At 39.4% G+C, this 14,386-nt stretch overlaps 1 protein-coding gene across 38 annotated transcripts in view; it reads right to left on the bottom strand.

Moving 5' to 3' along the window:
- The window catches only part of LOC127497909 (sodium/potassium-transporting ATPase subunit gamma-like), a 34,043-nt gene that overhangs the window by 11,863 nt on the left and 7,794 nt on the right, over nt 1-14,386 (bottom strand). For 6 of the 38 annotated variants that reach the window (XM_051866719.1, XM_051866715.1, XM_051866703.1 and 3 more), the window contains exons 2-3: nt 3,176-3,232; nt 1,367-1,390 (exon numbers count right to left, since the gene is read on the bottom strand). Coding sequence is in view for 5 of the 38 variants with exons in the window: in XM_051866723.1 (XP_051722683.1) it covers nt 1,367-1,390; nt 2,931-2,957; nt 3,176-3,275; nt 3,399-3,410 (163 nt within the window). In the remaining 33 variants the exon portion in view is untranslated. Of the gene's footprint in view, nt 1-1,366; nt 1,391-2,930; nt 2,958-3,175; nt 3,276-3,398; nt 3,911-6,023; nt 6,336-14,386 lie in introns of those variants that run through there. The other 32 variants (XM_051866720.1, XM_051866713.1, XM_051866714.1 and 29 more) reach the window with 24 other exon arrangements.

Here is a 14,386-nt window from a genome sequence, read left to right as displayed (position 1 = left end):
TAGCACGTTTACAGCTCTCAAGGTTAACTAATCGTGAAGTGTTGATTATAGCAGCATTACATTTAAATCTATGACATTATATTTAAATCGTGGCGTGAAAGATTGCAGTGATTAGCACTGTATCCAATCACAGACATGTTGTTGAACGCATGAAAGCATTGATCTCGTCATTGCATCTCAATTTCTGCACACTAACGAATGCTTTCATCATAACTAACAGTGAAAATGTGTTGTAACCAAGAGATTTGTTGAATAAAAAAAAAAAAAAAAAAAAAAAAAAACGGGAGTTTTGGCGCGAGTCCAGAACTCAGTCAGTCAATGATAAACTTGCGCTGTTTGATTGACAGCTCTGGCGATTGTAAAGGGAGCGCTTTCTATATAATTGAATCACCATTTAAATAACATATTTTCATCCTACTAAGAGAAACAACGTGAAGTTGACCGTTTAGTGACTGGTTTGATTTAATGACACATAGACAAAGAACATCTGATGGTACATGAAACATTACATATCAGATCAGGCATTAGAATGAACAGTTACTTGCATGGTGTTGCATTACTGTCGAGTCCATGTCGTAAAAGTCTGTGCCGAAATGCGATTGATTTACCAAAGAATCCACAGTAAAATGTACCGAATACAAATAAATAATGCTCAACTGAGACATTCACGTTGTTGAAAATAAATAACCATATTCCTAGCATTAGGATCCTTTGAAAGGTAATGATATTTTTAGTCCTGCATCACTCTTCTCTCCTCGTCATCTCACTTACACACCAGTGGGCGGGGCTAACTTTGCAATGATGAAGTGGGCGTTGATTTCTTCTATGGAGGCGGCATTTCACCTATCTATGACATAGATAGGCACATTCCAGGACGAGTCGTTCGCTTGGCCTGGTGTCAAAAGCTTTTATTGGACTAACAAGTTTTCGGTTCTGAAACTTACAGGATATTCTTATAGTATGATGATCTCTTATATATCAAAAGCTCAAATAAAAGTTTATTTCTCAATTCATGACCCCTTTAAGATGATAAAGACAGCATTCTAGTGCCAAAACAAAAAAAATGAAATCCATATTTATAATATTCTCTACGTATCTGCAAGCCATTTCTCAAATATCAGAATGCTATGGACAAATTGATACTGTATGGAATGTACCATGTAAGAGGATAAAAGCTTTCTGACTGGTGACTCCATAATTTGTTGTTTTTCACACCCACTTTGAACTAAAAGCTTATAGTATCAAACGCACACAGTTTCAAGGCACACAATATTTAAACCTGGTCTAGCCTGGCTAAAAACAATGTTAATAAGCCAATAAGACATTCAGTTAATGTAAAATTAATTGTAGACTAGAAGATACTTACCGTGAATTTCATCCATGTTGGAAGCTGAGGGAGAGAAAAAGAGTTACAATTAAAATCTAACCAAGCAAAAATGTATTTTTTGCCCGTCAAACTGTTACGAATAAAACAATTAGATTCTGTTGTTATTCTAAGTGCTTTATTCTAACTAATTAATTAGTGCAATTTAAATTAATATAGAACTTAGTGATTCTAAAACTGTTTAATACAAAACCAGCAGCTAAACATTCCAGTGCATTACAGTGTTAACACTATGGTTGCACACTACATTTCAACAGTAAAGACATAGACACACATACAGCCATAAAACAAGTCTAAAATATGGCAATATCCTCAAAAAACAAGTGAACAAGCATGGAAGACACAAAAGAAATGCTCACACTGTGACAGCCAACCTGAATAGCTTCATTATGCCAGATAAAAAATAAATAAATTTTTTTTTTTTTAAAGTATAACTATGAGACTTATTAAAACAGACTATTCTCTAAGAACTAATCTGAAGAAATTATAATATTCTTCACCATCAGTGAGACAAGACAAAAGATATTTCCAAAATTTCCAAAGAACAAAACATTAATTCTTTGATATTATGATATGTTTATTAAGTTCTTACTCAAAGACTTTTTGTTAGTATTAAACAGACATTTGGCAGAAATGTTACTTTAGGATTAAATGTCACCTTATGTATGTCACAAATTTATCAGTGGAATGATAATAGAGCAACATGTTTTTAAAGAGTCTTTTCAGAGGAGCTCTCTCTCTAAACCTCTCTAAACAAATGTTCAAGGCATTGCTCCAAAACTCCCATTAAACATTATGAATGGTCTGACTGTAAGACTTTGGTTATCCATAATGATCTCTCCCTCTCTCTCCCTCCATCCCTTTCAAAAACAATGGACAAAGCACTGATGCATATATTGTTTACACAAAATTCATTATACATGCATGATTATGTACGCAATATTTACATGAGTGCACACTGGCCAGTCCGACTTAAATGTTGTATTCCAATGTTTGTTCTGGCAACAACACAATAACAGTCTGAGAGTCTGAGAATGCAGTAATTCTCCCAGAAATCCAAAGGATCAGCCTGTTTCACAGTACTGAAACTTTTAAAAGTGAACAAATCTCAACAGAAAACATTCCAACAGCAATACTTTTTCCAAGGTCAATCAATCTTAAGCAGAACTGCATGTACCCACAGTTAGGTACAACATGAGCTGCACTGGCACACATGAAAAAGTCTCAAGCCTTGTGGTGCGAGAGTAGTGTTACTTCATGAGCTTTTCAGAAAAACCCTTCAGGGAAAGGTGTAATAAGCAGAAACAAGACACGGTGGAACCGTTTGAGAAACGTGCCAAAAATACGTAAAGCCAAAACTGCACAACCTGCTCCAGTATCAGAAAAACAGTTAAGCGCAACTGCTGCAGTCAAATTTTGTTAAACAAAAATAAACAGAAAAAGCCTTGATACAAATCAGCATCAAACAGAAGCACAGAAAAACTTGAAATTCAACTTTATCACTCACGTCACAGTGAGTCACTAACCCTCTAGTCTACACACTTACCTGGCATTTCCCTGCCAAAAGCTGATCCTGCACACATACACACATTCCGTTAATCTCTAAAGTAAGTCCGTGCGGGACAATAACACTTTTAAAATACTGTTCTGTCTAATTACATTCTTCAACATTTTTTAGAAAGATTTCTAGTTTATATAAAAACACCAATTTATCAGAGTAGATTATAAAGTGACTTAGCCAATTCCAAAAAACCAGTAGAGCAAATAAAGAACAAAAACAACAGCACTTACCCAGAGCTGGAGCGAAGTAGGACAAAAACACTGCAGCAACACAAAGTTCCATCTTGTCTGAAAAACAAGCGAGTGTGAGACACTGGGCTGTCTTGAATCCCTGCAAAATTTCACACACATACTTCAGTTCTTGTGGGAAGCTTTAAAAACCTGACTAAAGAAGTCTCACTTCCCTCATATTACTTAAAGTGTAAAAAGTTTTTAATTTGACCATTTAACAAACCACTTCAAGCATGAATTGAAGTCCTGGCAGTTTGTGTGTGACTTTGTTTGTTGGACAAGTGACAAGTGTTTTCTTTTGTATTACGTTTAAACTGAATAAAAAAAAATAAAAAAAATAAAAAAAATTAAAAAAAATTTAACTAGATGCAGTATTTCAGACACATGCCCTTGTCCAAATAACCACACTTGTGATCTTGGCCAATTTAGAGCACGTGCACGCGACAGGAAGTAAGTGCGCAAGACTGTCCCATGTCTTAAATGCCTAAGTGCAGTGCCCTTAATGCACACTAAACCCACACTATCTTGAATACCGCTTCGGAGCGGTATTTGAGGATAAGCGTATCCCATCATGCATTATGTTCGGGAGCTCACATGCCGAAATCACGAGATGTCGAGGAAAATATTCCACTGTAAGTTAAATTAAAGGGTTAGTTCACCCAAAAATGAAAATTCTGTCATTAATGTCGTTCCACACCCATAAGAACTTCATCTTCGAAACACAAATTAAGATATTTTTGATAAAATCCGATGGCTCTGTAAGGCCTGCATCGCCAGCAATAACACTCCCTTTTTCAATGCCCAGAAAGCTACTAAAAACATATTTAAAACAGTTCATGTGACTACAGTGGTCCAACCTTAATATTATAAAGCAACTAGAATACTTTTTGTGTGCCAAAAATAATAAAATAACTTTATTCAACAATATCTAGTGATGGGCGATTTCAAAACACCGCTTCATGAAGCTTCGAAGCTTAACGAATCTTTTGTGTCGAATCAGTGGTTCGGCGCGCGTATCAAACTGCCAAAGTCACGTGAACTATTGAAGTTTCAAAACACTTATGTAACAGCCTCGTTTACTGAAATCATGGGATTTTGGTGCTCTGAACCACTGATTTGAAACAAATGATTTGTAAAGCTTCGAAGCTTCATGAAGCAGTGTTTTGAAAATCGCTCATCACTAGATATTGTGGAATAAAGTTGCTATTTTGTTATTTTTGGCACACAAAAAGTATTCTCGTCACTTTATAATATTAAGGTTGAACCACTGTACTCACATGAACTGTTTTAAATATGTTTTAATAGCTTTCTGGGCATTGAAAAAGGGAGTGTTATTGCTGGCGATGCAGGCCTCACTGAGCCATCAGATTTTATCAAAAATATCTTAATTTGTGTCCCGAAGATGAATAAAGGACTTACGGGTGTTGAACGACATGAGGGTGAGTAATTAATGACATAATTATCATTTTTGGGTGAACTAACCCTTTTATTACATATAATTTGATAGTAAAACAAAGTGTTGCACATTTTATTGGAGCAAATATGAGTAGGGTATGCGCATTTTGTACAACATTTGCAACTGCTTTTTAATCACTCAATTAGAATCACCACAATATTAAAATTGTCTATTGTTAGTTACATAGCGACTACTGAACAGACATTTAGAAGTTTATTTTAAAATGCAAAGTATTGAAAATAAAAATTAAAAAGCTCTGTAAACTTGCATTTTTTTTTTTGCAAGACTCTAAGTGTGCCCCATCGGGTAATCGAAAGTTCTATACACATTTGTATCTTCACATCTTCATGCCTACTTGAACACTTGGGCCAAATACAGGAAATACATCACGTAAGTAGTCATGTGCAAAGACCGCAAGTGTGGGTTTTTGTACAGTGCAACTGTGTATATGAGCTGGAAATGACATGCACAAAAAAGATCAGTTCCCAGCATGTTTCAGTCTCCTGTTGCTAAGAATGGCAAAAGGGCTCTATTTTTGGAGGACCACCTTAAAACTGTGGTATAAGGAGCCCAAGGGACATGCCTGTAGGGTGTGGCATTTCAAATGATATTTGGTAAGTGGCTTACAGACATAAGTGATTGTTTCAGCTGTAAATCCAAAACACATACCAGATAATGCCCGTCTCAAAATCCACTTAACTCAAACACACTGTTTAATCAGTAATTGATTGCACTGAGACTTCAGGTGGTATCTGAACATCTTAGATTAAACCTAATTCATTTGTGTACAGAAATACCACAGTAAAGTACAGTTATTGCACAGATGTTTCACTAAAACATTTCTTCACGAGATAAATATTGAGGAGGAGGAGTCCCATGCTCTTTACAATTCTGGCACTAAGACACAAAAACCCCTCCCCCACTTAACCCACATTTGTGGGATTTTACTGAATTGCTTGGTGGTCGCAGGAAAGCTTTCGCTCCATTAACAAAACTAATCCTACAGTACAGTAAAAAAAACTTCGTGATTAAAAACGTGGTCTGCAAAACAACTCTTAAGGAGCAGTAATTTGATATAGATGGTCACGTGCTCCAGCTGCCGATTTAATCAAGACTGCATTCTTGTAAATGTTAAAACAAAGAAAGAGCAAACATCAAATCTAAAAAATGCATTCAAAGCTGCATGTATATAAACGACACGTGATATTATAATCACCTGTTTATGTAGGCTACAGATTGGAACAACAGATCACACTCGCAAAAAGCATTCACAAAAAAACAAAAACAAAAAAAACAACAACAACAAGATTTCTTGCATAACTACCACATGTTAACAGAAGTAATAGTTGAAACAAACTTATTTAAAAACTGCAAAGCGCGTTAAAGTCTTACCAGCTCGTTACTGCTCAACTCGAGAAAAAAAAAAATCCCGTTTGAACGAATCCCTGAGGCAAATTAGAAGCAATCTCTCGACGAAAGTATATTCGGTAAAATGTCTATAGAATTGAGTGAGGAGGTGATTTCTAATATCTATCAAAAATCTATTATCTTCTTATACGAGCTTTTAAAAAGCTATTTCTTAAACTGTTAGCTGCCCGTAGTCCTGGTTGTAGACATGACACGTACATGTAAATATTTTGTGATGTTCGAACGCGCGCCTGTGTAGCGGAGCCAGACTCCTCCCCAGCTCTCACGGACACAGAGCTCATCATTGCTTCATACCATAGACCTCTGACCCATAAAAGGTTAAGGCAGGATCGACCTTTAAAGGATTTTCTGTAAGAAATATTTAGGGCGCAATCTCCTGAGGATTGCCTCGCGCAACCATCACAGAGACGTCTGGAAGATGTAGGCTAGGCTATTTATTTAGGGCATTTGCACATGCAATACGTCTCCAAAACGCTGCCTGTCAGGTGCTGAATAGACATTTAGAACATGTTCTTAGTTAAAGTTACCATGAAATCAAAATTGACACTTTTTTTTTTTTTTAAATGGAAAATTATTTATTATAAATGATTTATCCAGGAACATTTTTTATTCATGTGCCTGTAATCTTTAATCAAAATATCCTCCCTTCCCCTCCTGTTTGCAACATCTCTTCTGATGACGTGTTCACCGGTGCAAGGGTGGAACAACCTGTCACACAATAACAGGAGCAATAGCTAACCACAATGATTCAATCAAATTCTTGATGGACAAAAAGTCTTGACCAACATTTCTTCTTGTTCAAGAAGCTGTTTCACTCAGATATACATCAGAATATGGAAGAAAAGACCATCGCAACTTTATTATTTGTATGTAAAACTGCTTTAAGATGTTTTTCAAATTATGCGCTCTCTGTTTTGTCCAGTAATGATCTTGATACAAAGTGGCCAAGACCAACTGGTGCTATGGTTACCACCTCATTTAAATGCAATGTCTTTTTCCTAACTTTGGCTGAAAACATGAGTTCTGACTTATGTAACACACAAACAAACAAACAAACAAACAAACCAAACACACACACACAGACACACACACTCTAACACCCGCCAACCCTCCAAATGTGGGTGGATTTCAGCAGTGGCGCGTAACGCAGTCACTCCTACTAGCCACTTTGGCTGGTTACATTTTAATTATATATATATATATATATATATATATATATATATATATATATATATATAGTCTAAATATGTTTTTTAATTATAGTCTTTTAAAAAGGCATCTGAAATAATAAACTAAGAGCAATGATGTCAAAAATATCAATTTGATACACAGATATCTCACTCACTCATTCAATTTGCTCTGGATGAATACTGTTGGTGTTAGGGCTTGAATTTTGGTGTGGGATTGTGCATAATTTTACTCATTCTCGCACACTTTGTGCTGCTCACGCCCCAAGTGCGCCACATAAAGCCGCCTCTCAGTACTAAATGAGTCGTTTTTCGCTGCTTATTGCACTTAAACAGTCAAATACACACAAAATAATGTCAAAATGCCGGTCTTGGTGAGTATTTACGCAATCCCTGTCCCTTTTGTTTTGGATTTGACCTTTAGCTTATGAGTTTCTTTTTGAGGAGGTGGATTAAATGTTGTGACAAAAGCCCCAACTCCCCATAACTGCTTGAAGCCAACCTGGTGGGATCCCACATTTCAATCTGCTTAAAGGGATAGTTCACATAAAATGAAAATTCTGTCATCATTTAATCACTCTCAAGTTGTTTTACTCACTCTCAAGTTGTATGAATTTCTTTCTTCTGCTGAACACAAAAGATATTTTGAAGAATGTCGGTAACCAAACAGGCCCCGGGGCCCCATTGATTTCCATAGTATGGGGAGAAAAAAAAAAAAAAAAAAAAAAAAAATGTCACCAATCAACAGTTTGGTTACTGACATTTTTCAAAGTATCTTCTTTTGTGTTCAGCAGAAGAAACAAACTCGTACAGGTTTGGAGCAACTTGAGGCGTCTTGTGACATCATGCACCACTGTTTTCAGGTCCAAATGCTCTATCAGAACCCAAAAGCAAACAAATCGTCACGGACCCGCCAGGCTCCACCATCACACCCACACAGCGCTTTCTCTCCCCTGAGTTGTAATCACTGGCACCTGTTCCTCATCCCTGCAGCACTCAGCACCAGTATAAAAGCACACACCTCTCAATCACTTATTGTCTGGCCTTGAATGTGGAAACAGACCCCTTACCTGCTATAAATACCTTGTTGGGAAAGCTTGCAAGTCCTGAATATCTCCTTTTGTCGATCACCTGTGTCTCTTTCATCTCTCCTGTGAGTGCCTTTGTCTTTGTGCCTGGAAAAGTGTTACCTGTAAACACACCGTGCTCGACAAAGGTGTGTGCTCCATCCAGATTCTTCAGCCATCATCACTCACTGCCAGTCTGTCAAGAATTTATCAAAAAATTATTGTAAATTATCCATAAAATTATCCATTAATCACTCTCATAGCTGTCACCTTCATTGTCCCATTACTTCAACTGTGCAATAAACTACTGTTTCGGTTCGCTAATCTGTCTATTTATCCTATTCACTACCGAAAAAAATCATGATCCTAATCTTTTTCTCCATACCAAAATCTCAGATGGCACAATGATTAATCTTTATGAATCATTAAAATATTGTTTTCTGGGACATCGTGAGCTCGGAAACTGTAGTGTACAACGCGCGTTCCCTTTCGATACGGTTCACTTGTACTGTGGCCCCACACCTCTGCCTGCCCACCGTCATCAGATGGAGAGCCAAGGTAGCCTGAGACAGGTGGGAGTGCACATCCTGAAGTACCTCGACAACTGGCTCAATTTGGCCCAGTTGGAAGCAGAGTTAAACACTCACAGATCTGTACTCCTCAGCCATTTGCAATGCCTAGGACTCAATCAACCCTGCCAAGAGCTCACTGTCCCCGAGCAGGCGTACTGCTTTCCTGGGAGCGGTGTTTGATTCAGTCCAGACGAGGGCCTCGCTCTCACCAGAACGCGCCCTGACTGCTCGTCAGTTCGCTGCGTCGTTCAGAGTAGGAAACTCTCCCTCTCTGAACTTTTCAGAAGATGCTGGGCCCGATGGCCTCCGTATCGGCAGTACTTCAGCAGGGCCTGCTGCACATGCGCCCTCTGCAGTACAGGCTGAAACCCCTTGTTCCAGCGCGCGCTTGGCGCTCAGGTCTCCTTTGCATCAAGGTAGACTACAGCTGCATCGGAGCCCTGGCCCCTTGGAAGGACCCCGGCTAGTACCAGACCGGTGTAGTCTCAAGGAGGAAGGTGATTACGACAGATGCCTCCAACTGGGGTTGGGGAGCTCTGTGCAAGGGCAAGCCGGCCTCTGGCTCTTGGTCGAGCATGGAGCTGCGGCTTCATATCAACTGCTTAGAGATAATGGCGGGTTTTCGTTCTCTCAAAACCTTCCTACCAGACCTGACCGGGCACCATGTTTTAGTCCGATCGGACATCATGTCCTACTTGAACCACCAGGGTGGTGTCAGGTCAAGGCCTCTGCATGAGCTGTCCAGACGCCTCCTCTTATTGGCACAGCACAACTTGCACTCTCTGAGTGCAGCCCATATGCCAGGCAGACTGAACCTAGGGGTGGACATACTGTCCTGGGACAATGTGCTGCCAGGAGAACCAGGGGAACCTGTGGACCTCCCATCAAGTGTCCTGAACACCATTTCTGAGGCTAGAGCCCCATCCACCAGACGCCTCTACGCCCTCAAATGGTCTGTCTTCTCCAGCTTGTGGGCTGCCAGAAACGAAGACCCGACTTCATGCGACGTATTGCCTGGTGCTGTCCTTTCTAGAAGAGCTGCTGGATGCGGGCCGCTCCCCGTCCATGCTCAAAGTCTACATGGCGGCCGTAGAAACTTATCACATTCCTGTGGCCTCACAATCCCTGGGCAAAAACACTTTGGTTGCTCGTTTTCTAAGAGGGGCAAGGAGGCTCATCCCACCTCGTCCCCGCACCGTTCCCACGTGGGACCTGTCTGCGGTTCTTAGGGACCTCAGAGGACCTCCCTTTGAACCACTGCAGACAGCCAGGCTACGGCCTTTCTCTTATAAGACGGACATCCTGCTAGCCCTAGCATTGGTCAAGCAAGTCGGCGACTTGCAAGCACTTTCCATAAGTGCATCTTGCCTTGAGTTTGGGCCTAACAACTGCAAGGTCGTCCTAAAGCCAAGGCTGTGCCAAAAGGTGCTCTCCACTCCTTTCAGAGCACAGTTCATATCACTGTCGGCTCTTCGCATTTCGGAAGATGAGCGAGACCTCCACTTACTCTGTCCTGTTAGGGCCTTAAGAGTATATGTCGAGCACTCTGCCCAATTCAGACAGTCAGAGCAGCTCTTTGTATGCTTCGGCTGCCACACCAAGGGGTTTCCGGTCACGAAGCCTTCAATGCCCCAATGGCGTAAGAGCCCACTCCACCAGAGGCATGGCCTCTTCCTGGGCATGCTCCAGTGGTTTGTCTATCGGCGACATTTGTGTAGTGGCGGGCTGGTCTTCTCAGTCCACCTTCGCCAGATTCTACAGCCTGGACGTCCCTGCGCTACAGGCGCAGATACTCTGTTTATTAGGCGTCGACCTCCATGTGTGCTCGACCCACTGTTATTCCCTGGAGGCTCCAGCCCACAGCCCGAGCCCTGGTTTTTGGGGCAACCCTGCCCTTCTCTACCCCTATGCTCTCAGATCCCTTAACGAAGTGTCTTAAGCTGGGGTCGATCTGCCTTTAGCACAGCGTAGTTGAACTAGTTCCCCATAGCGTCTTTGACACAATACGAGTGAACCTTATCGAAAGGGAACATTACTCAGTTCCCTGAGATAACGGGAACGAGTATTGTGTAGGTGGCTGTGCTAGCAGGCTCCACAACTGTGTGACTGTCACTTCAGTCGATTAAACCTGATTCCTATGGCGAAGCAAGCCGTTTATATAGGCTGATGCCCCGCCCATTCTGGCAGGCTCTGCTCCAGCCGCGGCGGGAAGTGCACCCATTGGTTCATGCACTTTTACTGCATCGCCATAGGCTCGTGCAGTTACAACTCACCAGCCAGTCAGCCCTGCTCTGCTTTTGGCTTGTGCAGCTGCACTGCATTGTTGCAAGAAAAAAAAAAAAAAACCCACACCGATTGAGATTTGAGAACCTCTCTGATTGGTGGATCTCACATCAGGTCCCTGGCAGGTCGTAACATACTCCATTCTACCATTTAGCATTACAACATATCCTGACACAAAAGCTTGTGCTTTCTGTTTTTTTGCACTATGATAAATTGCATTAAGTAATTAACTCAAAATTCATCAGGTATATCAGCGAGAAACAAATGGAAAGAATATGTGACCCTGGACCAGAAAACCAGTCATAAGGGTCAATTTTTTTTTTGAATAAATAAGCTTTCCAATGATGTATGGTTTTGTTAGGATAGGACAATATTTGGCCAAGATACAACTATTTCAAAATCTGGAATCTGAGGGTGCAAAAAAAAAAAAATAAATAAATAAATAAATTATATATATATATATATATATATATATATATATATATATATATATATATATATATATATATATTAGAGAGAGAGAGAGAGAGAGAAAAATCACCTTTAAAGTTGTCTAAATGAAGTCCTTAGTAATGCATATCCACTCACAAAAATAAATTTCACGTTTACATTAGAATATTAATATCTTCATGGAACATGATCTTTACTCGGTATCCTAATGATTTTTGGCATAAAAGAAAAATCGATAATTCTGACCCATACAATGTATTGTTGGCTATTGCTACAAATATACCTACATAAGTAGGTGCTACTTATGATTGGTTTTGTGGTCCAGGGTCACACGCGCGTTTTAGTTTGGTTGTTAACGTATTCCATACATTAACAATCAAACATCCATACAAATCCCATACATATTGTGTGCTGAAGGCCTAGATCTTGAGCAGTAGGCCTAGTTGTCTGAAGCCTACATGGGAGACAAATAAAGATAATGATTGTCTTGGCTGTTTACGAGCCTCTCCCAAAAATTCCACAAATTCCAGAGATAGTGTTTTTGCACAATACCCAGGGGCTTACACAAAATAAAGAGAATGCTTGAAACTCCTTTCTATAGGGAGTATAACTGTACTGTGTCATGCATGTCTCTCCTTTTGACTAAAGAAGAGTACAGTGTTCTCACCATCTTTTACAGTAACATCCTTTTAAAGCTACTGCATTTGTTTCATCAAGAAACTGCTGCTATTGTGTTTTTATAGGACCGCTGCGTTTTTTTTTTTTTGGTTTTTTTTTTTTTTACATGTGCATAATCAGTCTGTTGTTTAGACGGTTGTGCTCATGGTGGCGCCCTTCAACTAGTGTAAGTCTGTGACAGAAAGGGCAGAAAGTATTGAACGTATTTAAGCTCTTTCAACACTGAGCTGCAGCAAAACACCCAACAGCATGTCTTCCCTTTTTAATGACTGTGTACAGCCTAGCGGGTGAGTTACAAGCAGAAATATGTTTTTCACCAAATCACTACTCAGCTCTTGCCAAAGTTCACAGTGAACTGAAAAGAATGACAAATTTTTTTTAGATTTTTAGATTTTAAAACCCTTTTTTTTTTGTATATCTACAGTAATATTGTGCACATTGCACTGGCTGACATGGCAATAGTCTTCAACTTACATTGACATCTAGCAGCATCACGCCAAAGCAAACGTTCAGTAACACTTTCAAAATGTTCCAAAATAATTTTTCGCAATGATGCCATAGAAGAAACAATTTTGCTACCACCAAATAAAGGTTTCAGTGAATAGTTCTTAAAAGAACAATTTCTTTCTTAGTGTGAAGAACATTTTAATAATCGAAATAACCTTTTTTCACTATAAAGAACCTTGTGCGCAATGGAAAGGTTCAATAGATGTTAAAGGTTCTTCATGAAACCATTGATGCCAATAAAGAACCATTACTTTTTGTAGAAAGCCTAGCTGACAAGTATTCACAATAAAGGTATTCATTAAATAATATTCATGCCAAACCCCCAAAAGTACCCCATTCCATGCAGAATAAATCAGTTTTTATTATTCTACCAACATGACTCAAGTATTCATCTCATAACTGGACAGTTAAACTAACATCCTGCAATTTTTTACACTAGTTTTAGTGTAATACACCGCACTGTTCTCACAGTGAACACACATGTTTGAAAGCTCCTATATTAGAACAAGTTCCACACATCAGTTTTGTTTCCAGAATGCAGGAATAGGTCAGTGTCGACAGTGTCTCGCTCCAGAAATAGGCTGTGACGTCAGAGTGTGAAACGAGCAGGTGTGCCCTTGTCAGATGCTGGGTCATTGTTATAGCAGCCTTGTGTAAGTGTGCATGTCTTTGATAATGTGTCACAGGTGAGGCTGCTGGAAATGACTTTCCATCTCTTCACAATGTCAAGGTCCACTGGCGTGAGATGGAGAGCAAAATAGCAGCAAACCTACTGGCATTTACAATTTACAAAACTGCTCACCTATTACAAAGGGGAAAAACATACCACAAACTACTCTGGTTTCAACAGAATGAAAACAGAAATATGAAGTTGGCATCATACAATGATTTGTGTTTATTATGAGATGTGACATCTTAAATTCTACTCCTGTCACTTTCTGTCCTGTAGCAAGAAGACTGATGGAGTGCAGACTGATGTAATGCTTCGGTTTAAGCAAAAGCAGCAGAGGGACTGGGATACATGAGCAGTGACCAGAAGTAAAACGCACTTATGTAACCCAACTCTGAGATGCAGAGCAGACGCATTACCGCTCTATGGATAAATTCCATAAAGACCTTTTTGGTTATCCATGCCACTGAGCAGACAGTGATAAATCGTCATTTACATATAGGTGAACAAATTTTGTAAAACCCATGGACCTTTCCGACATGAAAACAATGTTTTGCCACTGAAGGACCTATGAATATCTATATAAAAAAAAAGAAAACACCCCACACAAAAGGCATGTTAGTTCACCCTATTTAACATTAAGAACATTCCTATATACACACACACACACACACACACACACACAAAAGTTAAACATTTACAGCAAATATAAATCCTAACTAAATTTTAGACAAAACCATGTGACAACTAAAACACTGAACAATAATCATTTTATTTGAATTTAATAGTGTTATAATTTACAGTTTTCACTATTACTAAGACATTTCTTGAAACTGTCGCCCATTTTCTCACAACATAAACAACTAAATCTTCAAACTACATTCACAAAACCCCCAACTCTTCAGGGAAGAAA

This window comes from Ctenopharyngodon idella, chromosome 16 (assembly GCF_019924925.1).
Source record: "Ctenopharyngodon idella isolate HZGC_01 chromosome 16, HZGC01, whole genome shotgun sequence".
Taxonomy (NCBI): domain Eukaryota; kingdom Metazoa; phylum Chordata; class Actinopteri; order Cypriniformes; family Xenocyprididae; genus Ctenopharyngodon; species Ctenopharyngodon idella.
This window is presented reverse-complemented; position numbering and strand designations above follow the sequence as displayed.